The sequence below is a fragment of the Macrotis lagotis genome, chromosome 1, assembly GCF_037893015.1.
Source record: "Macrotis lagotis isolate mMagLag1 chromosome 1, bilby.v1.9.chrom.fasta, whole genome shotgun sequence".
Classification (NCBI taxonomy): Eukaryota; Metazoa; Chordata; class Mammalia; order Peramelemorphia; family Peramelidae; genus Macrotis; species Macrotis lagotis.
The window spans coordinates 830,866,462-830,888,953 of record NC_133658.1 but is presented as its reverse complement, the minus strand read 5'-3'; the positions used below and the strand labels follow the sequence as shown (position 1 = coordinate 830,888,953).

At 34.3% G+C, this 22,492-nt stretch overlaps 1 protein-coding gene across 1 annotated transcript in view; it reads left to right on the top strand.

The window, feature by feature from the left end:
* The window catches only part of FREM2 (FRAS1 related extracellular matrix 2), a 210,719-nt gene that overhangs the window by 76,135 nt on the left and 112,092 nt on the right, over nucleotides 1-22,492 (top strand). Inside the window, exon 3 of the mRNA XM_074217231.1 lies at nucleotides 15,324-15,470. Coding sequence (XP_074073332.1) covers nucleotides 15,324-15,470 — 147 coding nt within the window. The remainder of the gene's footprint in view (nucleotides 1-15,323; nucleotides 15,471-22,492) is intronic.

Sequence of the window (22,492 nt, the reverse complement as noted above, 5' to 3'; positions counted from 1 at the left end):
TCCAAGATTGTGGCATACTAAGATTCATAGGCATACAGAATCATTCAGAGCTGATTTATTTTATTTTAGGTTTTTGCAAGGCAAACGGGGTTAAGTGGCTTGCCCAAGGCCACACAGCTAGGTAATTATTAAGTGTCTGAGACTGGATTTGAACCCAGGTACTCCTGACTCCAAGGCCAGTGCTTTATCCACTATGCCACCTAGCCACCCCGATGAGCTGATTTATTTTAAAGAATCATTTTGTAGCAGAGAACAATTGTCAGTCCAGATGCTGCTCATTATACCAAAGGATTATTACAGAACCTATCTACTCCTACTCCATTCTAGCCTCAGGTTATAACTACTGTAAAGAAGCACTTATTAAATGCTGTTGACTGTCTCACTGACTTATGAAAGCATAGGTCTGAGAAGTGTATATTGAAGGACTAGCTCAGACTTTTTTCAACTATGCTTCTGGGAAATGTGGGTTTTCCCCAAACCCATTTAGCTTTCCACCATGTTTGGTGAGACATTTCTTTCAAGATGCTGTTGAGTTTTTAGAAGAAATTTTATAAAACACTGGAACACAAGACAATTAACACAATGGATATTATTACCATAATTTCATCATTAGAGAACCCTTTTATAATTTTGCTGAAAACATTTTCCATGATGTTGACAGATACTTTGGATGAACATTTTATTCCTCACTTGGAAGCAATTCTCTGCAGAATATTTAGCAATTTTCCCATGGCTACAACTAAAACATATGTGTATAAATTTAATTATACATAAATATATAAGTTATATGCATATAAATTATACATCACATATTATATATAATTTATTTATATATATGTAAATTTGCATAATTTTTAGATATACACAGAAGATACTATGCAAAAGACCCTTCAGAGCTCTTTTTTTTATCAAATTCAAATAAAAAATAAAGTAGAATTGCTATAGATTCTCTATATCTTTTAGTTAATCATATGATCACAAAGATATAACCTATTTTATCTACTGGTTACCTCCTCATACTTTCATTAGTGACTATTTTCATAAAGATTTAAGAGCAATGACAAAGTGAACCTAGGGATTGGTAAACAACTGTCGCTTTAATTTTTGAAAAAATACCATCTATGGTCTTCCCCATTATTTCTGAATCTCTTTAAGATGTCTTAAAAATTATGTTTTGAATGCTATTAAATTACATTATAACTACACTGATTTCCCTTGGATATGTTTGGGTAACTCAATCCCTCTTTTAGACTTCATTTTCTTACATGTCAGAACATTATTACACTAGGTACTGAATTCAATTTAACAATCATTTTTCAAGTGCTTATGTCATGGATTCATTTCCAGGCACTAATGATACAAAAATCAATAAGAACGTCAAATACTGTGCTCAAAGAGCTTAAAGCCAAAAGGGAAAAACAACTTGTAAATAAATAAATAGAAAATGTTTGCAAAGAAATGTAGAGGAATTTGGGAGAACTAATAGTATGGAATGTTCATGAATGGCTTCATATGGGAGGTGGCATCTGAGCTGAGCTTTTAATGGAGCTGGGGTTTCCCAGGAGGTGGAAGTGAGAAAGGAGAGGATTCTATGCCTGGGATATAGCTTGTGAAAAGGTACAGATTTAATGTCATACATAGAAGAGAGATCAAATATGGGGACTCCACTATTGTTGTTGATGAAATATCACATTACAAAAATACTGGGACATAATGTTTTTTCCCTTGACCTCTTTTCAACTTTAGTAAGAATGCCCATGTTTGCTTGGCTTTAGCTAGAATTGACCTCGAATTCTCTGCTTATTCATTTTCTTCCCAATTGCTTTAAGATGTGTTTGTGAAACAATACTCTTCATGGCTTCATCATTCTCTGTAATATTTTTATAAATGGTCTTTTGTTCTTTGACTAAAGCAAGGTTGATTAAATTCAAATGTATGGAGGTAAAGTGATTCCTGGATAATATTTCTAGATTATTTATACTTTTTCATTATCTTTATCATTATTCATTATTCTTTATCTTAAAATATACCATATATTATTTCCTCTGTCTTCATTATTTCACATCTTCTTCCATTAATTAAACTCTTCTAAGAGAAATGATTATATCTGGAGTCAGTATCTTTTACTTTATCCATTTCTCATTTTATGGATCAATAGTTCATTTAAATAGGTCAGAATGGAGGTGCTATAATTGTAACATTTCTATTCTTTCTTTCTTCCATTTGGTTGCTTTGATCCTTAACTGGTTGATAACTGGATTATATATATATATATATATGTAAATAATGTGTGTATGTATAAATATGTACATATATAATATGTATGTCTCTGGTACCAAAAAACATCTATATCTATAAATATTTCCTCTCTCAAGATATAGCTAATTTAATTTTGAAAGGTGCTATTTGGTATTGAACTTTTTCAGTGAAATCTGATTCTCTCTTTTTTCCTTTTTTTTTTTTTTTTTTTTAGTTTTTGCAAGGCAATGGGGTTAAGTGGCTTACCCACTTGCCCACGCAGCTAGGTAATTATTAAGTGTCTGAGGCTGGATTTGAACTCAGGTACTCCTGACTCCAAGGCCAGTGTTCGATCCACTGAGCCACCTAGCCGCCCTTGATTCTCTTCTTGAAGAATATGTTAATGAAATGCAGATGAGAGCCTTCTGAGTACATATGTCATTATCTAATTTTATTCACTTCTTGATCCTGAAGAATATTTTTAACATTCAGTTGTATTGATTTCCCATATGCTTACTTTCTTGTTGGAGTCACTGATGATCAAAGTAAATATAATATAGTTTGAAGAAGTTAATTCTTCATCTTCTTTAGTGGATGTTCACCTATAAGTTGTCATAGTAATCTATCAAGACACATCATTGTGTACCTCTTGAAATTATGATTTTTTTGTTGCCTCAGACTATACAATGGAACTAATCTGTTCACCCCCTTATTTGCTTAATGAAGATATCTTTTGCAATTTTATTGATAAAGTGATTTCATTAATAAATGTGTCTTTGGTATGGATCTGGATCCAAAATACAAAATTATAGTTATATTTTGTTCATTGTATTTAGTTTAGAGTTCATGTTTATGCTGGCTTAAATTAGAGAACTAGCTTGCCATTTTGCTGTTCATAGGCAAATCAAAGGTAACATAGTATTAGAGAATCTTGGACAAAAAATCCTTGGTTGTGTTATTTAATGCTAATAACAGGAGAAAACTATTTAACTTTACTTTTCTTCAGCTTCTTCATGTGCAAAATAAGGAGGTTGGGCTGTATGATCTTCAGGGCCCCTTCTGACTCTAAATCTATGAAATGTGGCATATTCAAAAGATGTCTCCAATAAGCAAACTTATAGCTTTCCTCTTATGGGATATTTATATAGACATTTATATAGACATTTCATGAAAGAAAAGTTGATTTTTTTTGTCACATGATTTTCTTAACTGTATCTAAACTTTTTGATATTATGATGTTAGGTTGAAATGTATAAATAGCCTTTTTAACCTCTTCTATTTTTTATAGCAACATATCTAAACAAAGAGCTTTTAAATAAGTTCAGGGCATTTAAATCACCAAGTCAGAATTGGGGAATGGAAAGCAGGCTCTATTTTTATCCCTGGCATAACTTTAAAGGATTCAGAGCCGTCACCAAAGAGTTTGCCCATTCAAATTTTAAAACGTAAACTCAAAAGATTACTTTGCAAAATTAATCTGAAATCATTGAAAAGAAAATGTGTAACGCAAACATTTGTGGCATTTGTGCTAGTCTCCTCAACCTATTCCATTTGGCCTATCGTTTAATCAAGGACAGAGGTAGGGTTAGAATTCTGGACAATGATTCCCTTTCTAAGAACAGTGTAATCTTTTGGACAGGAAAAGCTATTGTGTCTGTGTGTCTGTGTGTGTGTGTGTTTTTGTGTGTGTGTGCATTCCTTGGGTAAAGGTGGAAAAACGGGTGTCATCTTTTTTAATAAGGGAGGTCAGTTTCAGGAATGGAGGCTGTCCATCACAGTTAATGGGACCAGATATGATTCAATATATTTCTTTTTACTTTAAAGCCTAGAAATTTTAGACTTTCCAATCTTGACTTTGCTTTGAAAACAAAGTCCTTGAGTAAGATCATGTAACCAGCTTATGTGAAAGGAATAAAGCCAAATCAAACTAACCCTTACGCATCTCTGAGAAGTTTGCATCAATTCACAAGTAAACACCCTTAATAGCTTTCTGTCCCTCTGTTAAATTTACAGTCACAAAAGTAAGCAAGAAATTAATGAAGGGAATCTAGCAAAAATAACTAGTTTTTGTTTTGTTTTCTCTGACAACTGAAATAAAATAACTTGTAATGAAATCCCTAAACTTTTATGCCCCCCCATCCACCACCATTTCTTTTTCTTTCCATTCTCTGGTATGTCAGGTGGAGAAAAGTATTTTTTAAAAATACAATTCAAAACCCCCAACATTTTCAAATATGACCCAGACAGCAATTCAGGTTAATTGCTATGGATTTTGTATATAGTAATGTGTGGAACACTATTTTACAAGTAGGACTCAGAAAACAAGCTCACATCACAGGGAATTAACCAAGTAAATGGTGCTAAACCGGTTACTCTGCAGTGACTGAGAAGCCTAGCTTTCATTTCCAAAGAGAGTCTCCTTTTTTTTTTGGGGGGGGGGTAGTTGTCTGGCGCCACAAAAGGAATTAGGCTATGATTTGAGCAAAGAGCCGAAGGCTATTAAGTTTATTTTAAGAATGTGTTGCCAGAGATCTAATAAATTTGTTTGTAGCTGCAGGCAGTGCATGCATGAAATCTTGCTGAGCCAGGTGGGTTGTATATGCATGAATGTTAGGTTGGGTTGCTTTTTTTTTATCCCTGAAGTAGGCAAAGGGTGTGCCTTTGTGATTAACTTAACTCAGTTCTAGATAAAATAGGTATTATTTCAACTGTGTTCTTTCACTTCTGTTTTTAAATGTATCTGCATCTACATATTTTTGACTTGAATAAAATTATAATAGAAAATACATGAGAAATATGAAGGAAACACAAAATAACTGTAAAATTGTTTTGTTTTTTTTTTCCCCTCTGAAGTCTTAGGGACACCATGGGGAGGGAAAGTTGTCAATAAATATCCCGATCAGAGACACAAGACAGGGTTACTATTACTACCAACTACATGCTCTTCTACAATAGGAATTCCAATAAATCTAAAAAGACAGAAACAAATACACAATTTTGGGGGCACACACTTTCAGTGTCAGTCTTTTCACTTTTCTCAATTAGATTTGGCTTAATTGAACTTGGGAAACATCCCAGTGCATGAAGAATTGAAATAAATATTTAGGGACATTAGATATACAGTGAGTTCATAGAATTCTTAGTTAGGAAAAATGTAATGATAATAATAATAATAATGATGATGACAATTATTATAACTACCATTTGCATAGCACTTTAAGGTGTGCAGAATACTTTACAACCATCATCTTGTTGAATCCCCAAAACAACCCAGGAAGAGCTATTATCTTCATTTTACATATGAGGAAACTGAGGCATAGATCTAGGGAACATACCCAGAATCACACACTAGTTGGTTTGATAGACTGGGATTTGGACTCAGCTCCCCGTGAGTCAAATATTCTATCTACTGCTTCATATATAGACATACACATATAGATAACATCAGATATATATATATATATAATAGCTATTAAAATATATATTTATATAGTAGTACTATATATAATAGCTACTACCTTCTTATACATATATAATAGCTATTAAAAGCATTTTTATTTTGAACTGACAATGTATTTAATACATATTACATATATAATATTATATACATATATATATAAAATCATAAAATGAATAGTATTTATATAGTTTTTTAAGGTTTGCAAAGTACTTTACACCATTTTATCCTCACAAGCCTGGAAGGTAGATGCTATTACTGCACCCATTTTACAGATGACAAAACTGAAGCAGATAGAGACCAAGTGACTTGCTCAAGATCACCCAGCTAGGTAGTGTCTGAGCAGGATTTGAATTCAGGTATACCTGAATTCACACCCAGTGTGCTCTATCCATTACATCATGTATATATCATCTAATCCATTTTCTTCATTTTATAGGTGAGGAAATTTTAGTAGCTAGTAGCTGATCCCAGATAAAGTACATGTTCAGCAATTCCAGAAATAAGATTCGCTTTCCTATTCTACATTGCCTAAATCAAATGTTTCATTGTTTTGAGTATATTAAGAATTAAATCACTTACTCAGAAAAAAGAATATATGCATTATAGAATATGTGCTATATATAATATAGCAAATAATGACTCGTATGTCTATGACCCTTTACAGTTTATAAAGTATGTTTTCACAAAAAAATGGAAAAGTAGGTAATGAAAATATCATTTTCATTTTGCCAATGATGAAAGTTAAATTTTGGAAGAATTTAAATGACTTTTCCAGGGTCATGGCTACTAAGTATTTAAGGTGGGCTATCAGCCCAGTTTTCCTTATTTCCATTGTATTCTTCTAAAATGTATGTATACACATATATTTATTCAAAATATATATTTTGGCATCTTCTTATTTCTAGGACAGTGCTGTGGAATCTCTGATACATGAAGTGACTCAATCTTATATAATCTGTATCATGGAATAATATCATTATTGATGCTGTGGTTTTGGAAATACACCACTGACTTTATAAATCTTCAATCAAGTTGGCAACCAAAAAGGGTCTATTATGTAACAGTTTACTAAGTTCTAAGGCTACAAAGAAAGGCAAAGGGCATTATCTGCCCAAAGAGTACTTGCAGTTTTGAGGGAGAGAATATACATATATCTAAACAAAAGATATATAGGATTAATTGCAGATAATCAACCAAAAAAAAGGCACAAACATTAAGAGGGATCAGGAAGGGTTTCTTACAGAAGGTGGGTTTTTAACTAAGACTTTTCCAGGCAAGGAAAACGATCAGTATAATTACAAAGTTGAGAGATAAAGTGTCTTGTCTCAAAGGACTATAGAATGAACATAGTATTCCATAACTGTTACTCTCATTTTGAGTATATACATATATATATATATATATATGAAACATATGTGTGTGTCTACTCCTCTTAGCATTTACCTTTCTTCATCTCCATATTTATCTGAACGACTATATGCATATGTCTAGTGACACAGAATATATCTTCTTTAGACCTTAGAAGATAGTTTTCATGAATTGCTATGGCCAAAACATTTATGACCTTATGGTCAACCAGGTAAGAGCTTCTCTTAACCTGTTCAGGATGACCATGGTTTCTCCTTGGTCCTGAGAATGAGAATCATCATAGTACGAGCTGCCAGAACCACGACCACTCTGACAAAATCTTGGAGAATTTCAAGATCATCTTAATTCATGAAGCATCCTAGTAGGATTTTAGTGAAGGTCATTTATATTTGGGCTACTATCAAATTTAGTTTCTAGCTTTCAATTCATTCTGAACAATGACAAGCTCTGGGCTTCCTACATTTGTTTTTCTCTATTAAAGACAGGTAAGAATTTGTCTATTTCAACTAGTTGGGGGGGGGGAGCTGAAGGTCTGTTTTCCAGAAAGTACCTATTCAAAATTCAATGGGAACCCAGAAATTACCCTCATTTAAGCAGAGTTGTCACACCAGTTTTGTGTTTAAGAAGCATGCTTCATCTTCTGAGGAATTAGACAAGTCTGTGTTTTTAGGGAGGGTTAATTGGAGGTTGTGATTCTTTGTTGTTCTGAGAAGGTATTGAATTCCCATGGCCTATATGAAGAAGTCATTAGACCAGCTGGAAAAGTTCAAAAGAGGTCTTTTCATCAAAATTTCTGTGACTCTTTAGTGATGGTGTTTGGGGACAAAGCATTGGGGAGTGTAGTTTTCAGCTGTCGGGCACCTGTTGGGTGGATTTATGACATCAGTTAAATACTTAAATTTGTTTCAAATGAGACTTGATGAATAGCTTATAATACATCACATTCTGTTCATTCTATGGATCATATATCATTCAGGGTTAAATCTATGTTTTTGCTTCTGTCTTCTTAGACCAGAGAGAGAATTTCTGAATGTTTATCAGTTGAAAAATTCTGCATATTGGAGATTTTAATTCTATGCAGGACAATGATGAACTGGCATACAGGAAGGTTCCAAGGCTCAGCTCTAGATTCTGCCAGGTTACTTTTCTTCTGTAGTTCTAAATTTCTTCATATCTAAAATGTGTTGTTATTATGAGGCTCAAATGAGATAATATAACACACTTTCATATCATAAAATGCTATATAAATGTTAGCTATTATTAACTGTTATGTTTCAAAATGTATGCAAATATATGCCATTCACATTTATTTTGTGAATTATACATGTTATATATATATATATATATATATATGCACAGTCTGCTGATACATTAAACATATTGTCATAAATAATATATCACACCTCAAAGGAGAAAAGTCATAGTAGATGAAAATAGAATCCCAAAATATACATGTCAAACCAATACAGGTTTTGAGTAAATTAGATTTTGCATAGATATTAGGATAATTTATATTTTTATTAGTTATGTAATCAGAAAAAAATGTAAAATTTAATACCATCTAGAATTAAGTTTATATTCTAGAATTAAAGTATTGATGACTTCATCAGTGTGGGTATTTCCTAAATCAATTCATAAGTGCCTTAGTAGATAATCTTTGTGAGGTATGTTGCTGAAAAAAAAAATTAATCCCAGAAATCCCAGAGAACAAGTAATTAAACACACTTCCTTCTCTATGGCAGTGAGGTGGATATTTAGGATAGACTATTGTATGCAGTATCAGATACAGTCTTTGTGTTAGATGATCAAAAAGTCAGATTTATTCAGAATGTGTTCAATATGGGGGTAAATGTTTATGAGTTAGTAGCAAAATAGCAGTTTTATATTAAATTTCATATGTAATAAACCTATTATATCATGTCACATAATAAATATATTCTAATGTAACATATAATACAATAATGCAGTATATATACTAATATATACCAGGTATCCACCTCTTTGGTGATGAACAACAGAGAATTTAGTTAAACTGATTAGGCAACAGAATTGTATCAAAATCTTTCTAAATTCTATATAGTTTGTATTTGATTATATGCATTCATGCTATTGCCTAAAAGAATGTAAATTCCTTTAGGGCAGAGGCTGGTTCATTTTTGCCCTTCTATTCCCAGTGCCAAGAACAGTGTCTGGCACATATTTATCCTTCATTTTCGAAGAAGACCATGACTTTGTGGACATTCAGGATTTCAATGAGGTAGGAGCTGTTCAAAGTCACATCATTTTCTCCTCTGGAGTCATCTGGGTCCAGGATGAGTGGAGATGGCCCTGGCACATGGTAGACAATTAATAAATATTTGTTAATTGATTGATTAGTAGAAATTATATCCCAGGGTCTATCAAAGATTTTTTCCGGCTAGAAAACTGATTCTCATTATCTCCTGCATCAGTTATCAACAAAAGACTTAAATTATGTTATTTATTATGTTTCACTTGTTAAGGCAAGAAAAAATTCATATAATAGAAAGACCTTGGAGGGCATTTTGCAATGAGATGTAGACACTATGTTTTAAACATTTTTTAAAAATCTTTTCTACCAATCCTTTTGTTTAATTTTCAAGCCACTTTAGGAGTTTCCTCTTCTCATATTTGTGTTGCAGATACTCATCTAGGATGTTAACTAAGGAGGGGGAAGGTCACTGATTTATGATCTGTGGAATATTTACATAACTGCTGGGGTTGTGACTGAAATCTAAATGATGGAAAAATATCATGGGCAACCCAAATGCAGACATTAACTTAAAGAAATTTTGTTAGAGTACAATTGTTTGGGCTTGGTGAGTGCCTGGGATGTACTCTGGGAGGTATAGCTCTTGAAAGTCTAAATCTGGCCTGTGTTATGTCAGGCAGAATGTTGGGTATGCTCAGCTTCACTTGTCTAAACTTCAACTGATTCCACTGTGGTCTGGGGCCACCATTCCCCCTTTCTATCACCAAGTGAAAAAGCCCCTTGGACCTCGACACCAAGCCATGTGGGAGCTGGAAAGTGGCTTATCTTAGAAAAAAAATAGTACTGTATTTAGAAAAACTAAGGGAAATTATAACAGGAAAGAAAACAAAAATAGGCACTTTTATGTAAGTTTACAAAGCATGATTGAGATTTTTTCCCCCTATCTGCCTTGTTCCTAGCCTTCTGGACTTACAGAATCATCCCTTTTTTTAACTGTTGGATCATTCTGGAACATAGATTTTCTAACCCTGGAATAGCCTACAAGTACTGCTCTGTATTTCTCCACAAGACCTGCTCCCTTTTCCTATTGACAAGCTCCTCTTTAGAGCCTCATGTTATTGAAGGGCCCAACCCAGCAAGCCTTTTTCTTCTTCTGATCCTGCTATTAACCTTTAAACTAGTTATTTTTCTCTTCCCCCTTCAAAAAAGTCAGGTCTTCCTGATTTCCCTATTAGAATGGAAATGCCTTGAGAGAAAGAAATGAATGTATTTTTTGCTTACATATTTGTATCTCCAGTACTTAGCATAGTTTCTTTATAAATGGTCAGTCTCTTCCTTTTTATTATAAGTATTGCTTTTTTATTGTTCCCATCATAACACAGTTACTAAGAGTTAACAATGAGATTTGAATACAGATTTCCCAATTCAAAATCTTGGGTGTTTGACAAATATACTGTATGCTAAGAGATAAGGAAATTACAAAATCTTACAAAAACCTTTACTCATAATAACTCTTATTCCATTTTGCAGATTAGAAAATAGAGACTGAAAGAAGGAAAGGATCTTGTCTTTGTTTATATGGCCAGGTTCATAGAATCACAGATTTAGAGTTGAAAGGGACCTTCAGAGCATCTACTTTATCCCTTTTAATTTAAAGATGAGGAATATGGGGCTCTGAGAGGTTAAGATTGCCCAAGGATCATAAGAGAGAGTTAGTGGAAAAATCTAGATTTGAACTCAGGTTCTCTAATGCCAAATCATTTTAAACTTGAAATTCAAGACTTTGAAATTAAAATTTCATATATATATATATATATATATATATATATATATATATATATATACACATGTATATAGGGAGGGAGGGAGGGAGGGAGAGAGAGAGAGAGAGAGAGAGAGAGAGAGAGAGAGAGAGAGAGAGAGACTTGCCAGCTACAAGATTGGTCTAGGGTGAATGCTAATGTATTGGAGGACAGTACAATATTCAATATAATGGGAAGAGCAGTTGCTTTAGGAACAGAAGACGTAGCTTTGGATTGTATCTTTGCCACTTTATATCCCATGAGACTTTTGGGAAGTTGATAATCTCTTTGAATCTTTTTTCCTCATGTATAAAATAAGACTAGAAGGCTAAAGGAACTTTAAAGGGTGGGAGACAGAAGACAACTTGTCATGCACATTTAGATTAGAAGGGAAACCTCCAATTCTCAGTTTGTTGTTACTCTTTTTCAGTTGTGTCCAACTCTTTGTGATCCAATGGGCCACACTGACTATGGAATTTTTCTTGGCAAAATAATACAATAGTTTGCAGTTTACTTTGTTAGTGGATTAAGGCAAACAGAAGTTAAGTGACTTGCCCAGTGTTACACATCTTGTGTCTCAGGCCAAATTTAAGTCAGATCTCAGAGCTTTCTAACCTACCTCATTTAGCTGCCCCTTTTCTCAACTACCCTCCTTTAAAAAGTATATAGATTCAGCACCCTCACATCCTCCCATTCTACTCTTTTCTAAATCCTCTTCAGTCTGAATTCTGACCTCATCATTGTAATGAAGTCACCTTCACCAAAGTTACCAAATCATCTCTTAATTGTAAAATCTAAAGACCTTCCCTCCCCCCAATTTTCATATGTCTTGACCTCTCTGTAGCATGACACTGCTGTCCAGATTCTTCTCTTAGCTATTTCCTACCCTCTAGGGTTTTCAAGGCTCTTATCTCTTCTTCCTAAATCTGACTGTTCATTCTAAATATCTATGACATGCTTGATAAGTAAAGATGCTTCACCAAGACTTTGACCTCTGCCCTTTTATCATCTTTCTTTTACTCTCACTTGGTGACCTCATTAGTTCTGCTGGGTGCAGTTTTCATCTCTAGGCAAATTATTTAGAGATCTACTATACATAGCCAGATCTAGTCTCTCAACTGAATCTCAGTTCAACATTATCAACTGACTATTGAATATTTCCAACTGAATGTCCTGTCAATATCTCTTAATTATTGGTTTCTCCATGTACCTTCCAATCCAAGGGTACTGATCAGCTTGCCGTTCCTCATAAATTCTCATCTTCATGCTTTTGCATTGCTTTTCCTCCATGCTTTTCCTCCTCACCTCTACATTGTAGCATCCCTGACTTTCAATTCAGTTCAATCATCACTTCCTACAAGAGACCATTCCTGGTCCTTCAACTGCTAACTTTTATATGTACCTATTTAGGTATCCATCACTCCCTTAGAATGCAAACCTTTTGAAGGCAATAACTGTTTTGACTTGGCTGTGTGTGGGGATGGGTATGTGTTCCTATGTATTTTGTGTGTGTGTGTGTGTGTGTGTGTGTGTGTGTGTGTTCTATTTGTTTGTTTTTAATTCCATAGTGCTTAGCATAATGTCTGGCATTAAACACAATGTTTTTTGATTGGATTGGGAGGGGAAAGCATGAGTTAAAGAGAAATGAGAAATAAAATTAAACAGGTTTGAACCACATTATGAGTAGCTTGAAAGTCAGACAAAAGGGTCTAGACTTGATTTTATAGGTTAAGTGGGCCTCGCAGATTTTTAAGCAGAAAAATGACGAGTTAAAAATAGGGTTCAAGGAATATTGTATGATAGTGGTATGGAAAAAGTAATGAAAGGAAAAGTCAGTAATTGATTCATATCATAAGGGGATAGAGATAATCAGAGCATAATAACAACAAATTCAAATTGGACAAGTTTTGTTAAGTAGCTACTACCTACAGAGCATTGTGTTATAGTAGTTAGAGCACTGGCATTGGAGTCATCATGACTTCAAATCCAAATCCAGTCTCAGAAACTTACTAGCTGTGTGACCCTGAGCAAATCACATTCCATATTTCCCTGGGTATAAAATGCATCTTAATTTTGGGGCCTGAAATCTGAAAAAAAATGTATCACATAAAGCTACTGAATTCAAGTTTTTATTCATCATGAAATTCAAGTACCTTCTGCTCATAGCTTTCAGGCATCTTTTGGGCAAGTCTGGTGCATGGACACATGCTTAGTCCATTCCATTTCATGAACCTGAAGAACCACTTGTGTCCTTCTTTGAAATGTCACTTCTTTTTCATGAGCAATTCTTCTGGCCTCCTGCTGAACCATCTTTGTGGATACAGGAATCCCAGTTGCATTTTGCTCTTCAATCCATCTCTTCAATTACCTCTCTAACTCAGACCATTTGGTTCACTTGCCTCTCATGACCTTCTTCTGCTAGGGCATTTTGAGTAGGGTTTCTTTTTCCTGTAGCAATCCCTCATTGTTTTCTCAATTGGAAGAGGACCAAGCAAACTGAAGTTCAGCAGCATGCTTTCCATTCCCTTTTGTAAACTGGATCACTTTGAACTTGAATTCAGCACTGTATGAAAATCTGAGCCATTTCTGGGTAGAATGTGGCAAAATGTAACCTAATAAACTAGTAACAATTGTGAAACAATGAGTGCAAAGGCAAAAAGAGCAAAAAAGTGGAAAATGCAATTAAAAAGTCTACAACCACTGTTTAAGACTCTCCCAGTTTTTAGACACCAAATTTTTCAAAAAAAGGTGCATCTTATAAATGGAAATAAGATAAATGCTGACTGTCTTAGTTTCCTAAATGAAGATCATAATTGCTACCTCACAAGTTCCTGTAAAGATTAAAACTGAAATAATATTTGTGAAGCACTTAGCACAGTGTCTAATACTATCTTTACTATTTTTATTCCTCAAAGAGCTTTTGGTCTACAATAAATACAAATATAATACAAACTAAGACAAAATAGAACACAATAAATGCATAAATAGGTGCAAAAAGAAGCAACTTGTAAGATAAAAGTAAAGAAAAATGGTTTCTGACTGATGGGCAATAGGAAAGTTGGCACTGGAGCTAGACTTTAAAAGATAGATAAATTCTTTTATATTTTCCCAATCTATGCTTGTTCCTTTTGTTTCTCCTTTGATTTTCTTTTGGTTACTGTGAAATAAGTTGGCTATTTCTGTCCCTCAAATTTGTTTTCTTATCTAGAATGAGATTATTGTATTGGACTATAGGGACACCAGAAGGGAAAGAAGAGTTGAAAGTACATCTCCTAAATGTGCATTTTTGACCTCATTTCAAAAAGTAATTATTAGTCACAGCTGTATTTTTAACCACACTCACCTTTCTCTGAAAAGTTAGGACACATCAAAAGAAGTAATAAGGAGGACTTTGAAAAGAGTGTGATCATCTGATAACCGTTGTTTTCCTTTCTTTTACCAAGCACAGTAACTTTCACATTAGCGAGATCACACACATTTTCTTTTCTTCTGTTAGATGGGCAGCTCCATTTTGTTAGAAAGGTAGAGAGTAAAGTCTTCTCTTCAGCCCAGTAAAAGTTTGTGTGCCCAAAGGAACAGGGTGGAAAGTATAGAGAAGAGATATTTTTAAGTGGCTATAATTAAATTGAACTAATGTACTCCCCAGAAGAGTTCAACCAACTCAAAATAATTTTAAAAAAAATTTTGTTGTTTTTTAAGGTTACAAATGTTCCCTTCAATCAGTATTAGTAAAACTTGCTCTTCAGCGGCCTCTTGTGGGAAATTAAGGATTCATAGCAATGTTGTGTCTTCCCTCTTTTTCTCCTTAGAACACAAAGTTCTTGGTTGTTCACAAAGCTATTATTTTGGCACAATGGGATAATCCGTTGGGTTTTTTTAAGAATTCAGATGAAGTGAGGTAGAAATCCAGAAACACAATAAAAGACCTATTCATGGGGTAACAAGTTCACTCAATGGTAAGTGAAGTTATAGGGGACTGTATCCACCAAAACACATGACTATGGAAATCAAATAATAGAACTGGATCTCAAGTGAGTTTTTTTTATGTTCTGTATATTTAAAATTTTCATAGATTGCTTTGTAAGGAGATATCGAAATTAATTTGTACCTTTCTTATGCTAAATTATAGGGATTTTTATTGTATATTTAACATGATTGTTTGAAATCTAAGGAACATATAGGCAGAAAAAGTTTGCCATTTTGACTTTAATATTCTACCTTCCAGGAGGAAATAGATTGATGAACCAACATTTTCATCTGAATTGGGCATGGATCTCCTTGGAAAAAGAATACTATCTGGTTAATGAAGATTTCAAATTTCTGGATATTGTCCTCAAACGTAGAGGTTACTTAGGAGAAACTTCTTTTGTCAGTAAGTTCATTTTCTTCTTCCATTCTGTTTCCTGTTGAAAATGTACACTTTCTTTACTGGCTTGGCAATCTCAATTAATTTTCCTAATTCATTTTTAAATCTTAGTAATGTATATCTACTAAATTCTTAAACTGCCAATGAGCTTATATCTCCAGATTTATACTAAGGATTAAATGCCTTAAGTTGCCTTTAAAAGTACTTCCCAGTGAGACTTGTAATGAGGCTTTCAAGTCTCAGGGTACTTTTCCTAATTTGGTTCATTTTTTGTGGTCAGGTTTTATTTTCAGTGTGTGACCCCAGGGCAGGGACAAAAGACAGGAGACATCAAAAACCTGTATCTAAAATGCATCCCTCTTACAATACTTTGAGCCTTCAAATGACCCTCAGAAATAAACTTCCAAAAAGAAAAGTTGTTTCTACATTCAGATTTGAAAACAAAATAAAATAAATGACTCAGATATATTAGATGACTGAGGTAGTGTGCTTCCGCTGTGTTTAATATCTAGAGTGCTTTAGGATGTAGCCATGTAATTAAACTGTTGAAATAGTTGTAAGAAATCTATGTGAACATTCCTTTGATAATGAACAAACAAAAAACCATTCAGTAGTAACTCATTAAGCATATAGGAGGAACTTCCTGCCATAGGTTGCACTTGAATGCTCAGGTGAGGCCTTACAAGTTCCAGAAGAATGAAGCACACTAGACAAAGGAAATGGTTTGTGTATTTTTAAAGTCATCACTTGTGATGGTATTGTAGAGCCCTGCAGGGTTATCATGCTTTGCCTCCTAGTCCTCCCCTATTAAAAAAATAACAATAATACATAATGAAACAAACGCTAATTGAAAGAGAAACTCTTCTTCTATCAGATTATGTTTGATTGCATGCAACTATGAAAAGAAGGTATGACATTAGGTACTAATGCGATAGTCAACAGATCACAGGGTCATAACTTTAAAAGTAGGAGGAGATTTTTGAGTATATTCAGACCAGAGGTATCAAATACATGGCTCATGGATGCCCAAATTAGATTATTTTAAATTGTAAAATATTTGACAAAATAAATAAAAACACAATCGAACATAGATCCTCAGTTTAGTGGCCATGTTTCTATTAAGATATGAATCCACTGATCTAGTCCAAGCTTCTCATTTTTCAGATGAGGAAAGTAAAGCCAGAAAGACTAAGGGAATTACCTTAGATCACACAAGTAATACAATTATCCTTTATACTTCCTGAAGGTTAGGGGTGTGGTACTACACTTTCTGGAAAATCAGTTTTAAAACTGTTTGACCCTTCCTTCATACCAGAGAAGTCCAATTTATTAATGTATTAAAAGATAAAATATGTTGATATTATACTATTCATATATTTTATGCATTTCTTATTTTTCAAACTTTTTTCTGAGTGCTAGCCTTCATGTGTCACCTGCAGATTCTAAAAATACTCCCCCAAATTTCCCAATTAATTTCTCATGCCAACCCTGATATATTGAAACCATAATGCAGAAAGTTGCAGGTGTGGAAGGGATAACTACAAGTGGAAGAACTAGAATTCAATCGACAATCATTCAACCAGCATTCAAAAGCTTCTAAGTCTTGTCTTCTAAGAGAGTTAGTCAATAAATATCTATTAACTACCTGCAAAGCCCTCGTGCTGTAGTACTATACTATTATGTAGAGAAACCTGGATAGTCTGTCAGTGTTATGGCAGAAATTTTACCTGAATTATCTCAGTACAATTGTACATATGTAGAGATGTACAGTTGTACAGAAAATTCTAAAGATTACCTGGCAAATTAAGGTATCAGACAATGAGGTCCTTTCTTGAACTGAACTACCAAAAATCCAGTTTTACTGTAGAAATCACAACTCTGATTGGCTGGTCTCATAGCCTGAATGCCCAAAAAAACTTTTACCATAAGACTATTTCATAGAAAATTCATACAAGATAAGCATCCTACATTGGTCCCAAGAAACAGTATAAAGACCCTCTCAGGTTAGCTCTGAAAAAAGCTTTAACATTGACTATGGAACATGAGAAGTAATGGCACAGGACCATACAACATGGCATGCTCATATCAAAAAAAGATGTTATACTCCATGAATAAATAAGGATCATAGAAGCACAAAGGAAACTGGTTCAAATCTAGGACCATTTCTACTCTAAATGTTCTATAGAACTTCTGTACAATCTGTGGTAAGATCTTCCAAACCTTATTGAACTGATCGGTCACAGCCAAGTAAAATGTGCTCTGACTCCAATATTGTAACACCAGTGGTACTGGATTTGCATTTGAGTAAGGGGATACTGTACCAGCCTCAATTTCTCCTCCAGAGTGATGTGGATCCAGGTGGCATAGTGGATAAAGCATTGGCATTGGATTTCAACTCAGATGGGAGTTTGAATCTGATCTTAGACACTTGACTCTTACTAGCTACGTGACTTTGGACAAGTCTCTTAACCCTGATTGCCTTGCATCCAGTCATCCTGATTCATATTTGGTTACTGGATCCAGTTTGCTCTGGAGGAGAAAGTGAGGCTGGGGAGTTAGCATAGCACCTCCTCACTCAAATCCAATTCATGTTCTTGTCATGGCTACATGTTCTTGATGTCATGGTCTTCTAAAATGAGGGACCAATATTATTATAATATCAACAGTCTTCTTTAAAAGCAAGGACAGACAACAACATTAAATACTCAGCATAGGTATATAATGAATGATAAAAAGAAAACAAAAAAAAGAAAACAATTCCTGCTGTCTTGGAACACATAACTTAAATAGAAATCTCCACATATAACTGTACAAAACAGCTAAATACTAGTGAAACTATAAATAATTTAAAAGAGGAAAGGCACTAGAACTAAAAGGGAGTAAAAAAGGTTTTCTGCTTAAAGTGAGATTTTTTCACCAGAACTTGAAGAAAGTCAGGGAAATCAAAAGGCACATATACTGCCTCAAAAACCATTTTGAATACTGAATTGACGATAATATTTAGGATTCCTTCCACTGTGATCTTACAATCAACTCTAATTTGTTTTGGAACCCATACTGAATTATATAGATATATTTCCTGCAAGGTCAATAGGAAGATCAGCTATATCAATGATAACTCTAGGTCACATTTTGTAAATAGCTAAGTGGAGCAGTGAATAGAGTGCTGGATCTGAAGTCAGGAAGATTCATTTTTAGTTTACATCTGTCCTCAGAGACTGACTAGCTGTGTGACCTTGGTGAGCCACTTAACCTTGTTTGTTTCAGTTTCCTCATCTGTAAAAATGAACTGGAGAAGAAAAAATATTTACCAAGAAAGCCCCAAATGGGGACAGAAGAGTGGGATATGGCTGAAAAGCAACTGATCAATGATCAATATGTTTACATTTTCCTGAATCTTAGAAAATACTTGATGCTCTCAATGATCAGTGATACATACCTATTTTATAGATGAGGACAATGAAGTAGGAAGAAGGTTCTAGGACATTTTAGGGCCTTACAACTTTCAAGTGCTAGAGGTAGAATGCTAACCCAAATTTTCCTGATTCCGAGTCCAGAACCCTATTCTTCCAGTAATACATCCAACTTTCCATGGAGCAACTCTCAACCAGATTCTCATTTGAGTATTCAGGCTGAAGTGGAGAAGAGTTTCATGGGAATAGCTATTAAACAAGGGTCAGTCGGTCCTGAGAAACAGGCAATTACCCTTCCAAAGGCAAGGGTGATGGTCTCCATTACCCTCAGTCAATCAAAAGGGAGTCAGGTTCAGATCCAGTGTGGTAATGGGCGGGAGTCCCAAGGGGAGTTCTCTTTCTTTCTGAAAGACAGGGTAACCCTGGAATGGGTTAGCCCCAAAAGAGGAACCAACACATTGGAAAGCATCATGGATTGAGTTCCAGGGAGTGTACTAAAGGCAGCACAGTATAATGACCCTATGAATAGCAAGCTGACATTGTCCTAATGCTGTTGCCAATTGAATCACACTGATGAGTAGTTCAAAACTCAAAGACTGAAGATTTGAGAGGAAAGACTGCACAGACAATTAGCTCACCCATAGATTGTCATATTGCTGAGCACTGATGATGTGCCATGGTGCCTAGCTGTTATCAGAGGAATCAAAACTATTTAAGACCAAGAGACTCCCACAGCAGCCAGACCATCTCTAATAGTCCTGTTTCCTATGAATAAGACTGGGAATGGAATGATTCTAGTAAAAGCAAGTGAGAAAGATGATTTGCAAAGCATACCCCTTACTATAATAGCCAGAATTGTGCAATTCACATCTCCAGTCATTTTGGTGAATGGTATGGTCCTTTTCAATAAGGAAGGACTACCAGTAGCAACCAATTATCAAAAATGGAGGAAAAAACCAGTAAGATCCTTTCCAGTTGAGAGAAGGCACCAGTGTCTCAAAACAAATAGCTATGTTGATGATCTTATTTATCCCATAGATGTCCTAGAACATTTTGACATTATTGGGACAATTATGACACTATTGTGGCAATTATGGCCATAAAATAAATCTGTTTTCTCTTCAGATTGGAATTTGTAGTTTAAAAAATACTCTCCAACATCAGAATGTAAATTTCTTGAGGGCAAGGATGGTATATTTGCCTTCTTTGTTTCTCTAGGGCTTAGCACAATAACTGGTACAATTAAGAAATTTTTGCTAACTGACCTACAAAATGCAATTTAAAACCTTTTTGAGATCTAAAATTCTTGTACTTCCTAGATTATTCTCCCTTTTCCCCCCCCAAAAAATTCTCTAGGTTGAATTCTGAGAATTATTTATCTCATATTTTTTCAATTTTGGATGAAAATAGAGTCACTAATTAGTTTTAGATATCTTTCCTGACATTGATCACATTAAATTTTACATATTAGGAAAGTTCATTTTTCACACTTTGATACAGATCCAAGACTGGGTTTTATTTGAACTTGATTCTTGAAGAAGAAATGGAAGAATTGGCTAATAAGCAATCTCATTAGCAATGCATAGAATATTTGTATCTGTTTGAATTTTGTGTGTTTTCTAAGAATGAGCAGTTATCTTTACTTTATCAGCCATAACATAACTAACTGGTGTTTAATCAATAAAGTCAACAGCTGAAAACTATTCTCAGCAAATACTCTTTCAAGACATTGTCTTGGGTTCATTTTGACCTCTTGGTTTCCTTTTGGTTGAATGTTAAAACAATGAGCAGTTTCATAGTATATCTGGTTGCCTTATATTTGTTCTGTGTAATTGTGTGACTTTCATTTGGAACAAAGCATTTTCTTTCCCATAGGCATGAATGTCATCAGTAGCAAAGATACAAGACTCTACCACTGTAAGTGGTTAACCTCACAGAGTTACTAAATAACCTGAGGTGTTAGGAAGTTGGAAACCTCCCCTTTGGTGGCCCACACCTTGGCAGTCAGAACAAACAGGAATAATATTTAGCCTACCAAGTACAGCTCAGACATAAGAGTGACCATTTAGTCTTCAGAGCCTCAAAGAGCTTCCTCTGTGTATGCTTCAGATATTTTTATGTGTTCCTGAAATCTCATGTCTTTAATCAAAACTTTCTAAAAAAAAACACCAACCACCACATTTTCCTATCACTAAGTCGTATGCAGCCTCCTAATATACTCATGAATATTTGACATCATAGCGAATGCAGGAGGAAAATAGGAAAATCAAGTATGATACTTAAGCTTGTAGTTTTCTTCACAGTGGCAATTATATAATTGTTTCATTCAGCCTCCATTAAGAAAAGAGGTGTATAAAACTTCACACTTTTCACTAATGTGCTTAAAATATCAAAGGCAGCACATTAAAAGGCAGAGAGGTTCCTTTACACTTCCAAATTCTAATTAAGGCCAAAGGGTTTTGTTTAACAATTAATTATCTTTGGAAGAAAAATATGAACTTTAACACAGCTCATGAATTACTCAACTTATTTTCCCTGCTGCTGGTAATGTTTGGCAAAAAATTTCTGATGTGTGTTCATTTTGCCATTGGAATAGATTTCTGCCCAAGAGTGGATGGGGTTCACAAGGGGCTGCTTTTTAGTTTAGCTTTTGATTTCATTAATTCCTGGAGAAGAAATGGAAAGAATAAAGTAAAAACAAAGTTGTTTGACTACATTTTGGAGGCTTGCATTATATTCTTTCTTATTCCAAAATTAATGACTAGTTGGTCAACCAATATAATTAAAGTTGATAAATGAAAAATATTTAAAGTCTGTAAGATGGACCATCACATAGTACCTACTAAGCACTTACTAAGTACTAAGCACCTACTATATATACAAGTCATCTTCTAAGTGCTATTTATGGGCCATCCAAGGACACAAAGATCTGTGGGGGCCCATATCAAAGGGGATGGTGCCAATTCAGGAAAGACCTAGGTCTAAATACAATTTTTGACAATACTTGTCATATGATAACTTTTCACAACCTTAGTTCTCACATCTATAAAATGAAGATAATAAGCTCCCATAGTTTAAAAAAAAAACCTTGCTCAGATGGCATAAGGGAAAGAGCACTGGTCTTGGAGCCAGGAGAACACGGGTTCAAATCTGACTTCAGACACAATAATTTACCTAGCTGTGTGGCCTTGCAAAAACCAAAAAAGAAAAACCTGGCTCAAATTATCACATTTGCTTTGCAGACTTTAATTGCTTATATAAATAACAGCTCTGATTGTCCCATAGTACATAGCATGATGCCATAGAGAGAACGGGCACTATATTTTTTCTATGATTGTTTTTCTTTCCATGGAATATTTGTTTGCGTTATAAAGTAATAAATGTACTCCATTTATGTTATTTTTATCATATGAATAAAAGTACTTTTATCTCATTTTGTTTATTTTGTGTTCAAGTAGAACATCAAACAAATCAAAGATAAACTGGTTAAATATGTATACACACATATATTCTCAAACATATACATATATACACATTTCTTTTAGCATGGAGGCCTATATACTCACTCCCTGTATTGTGTGGGCTGATAAATATCAGTGACAACTGAAGGGGAAG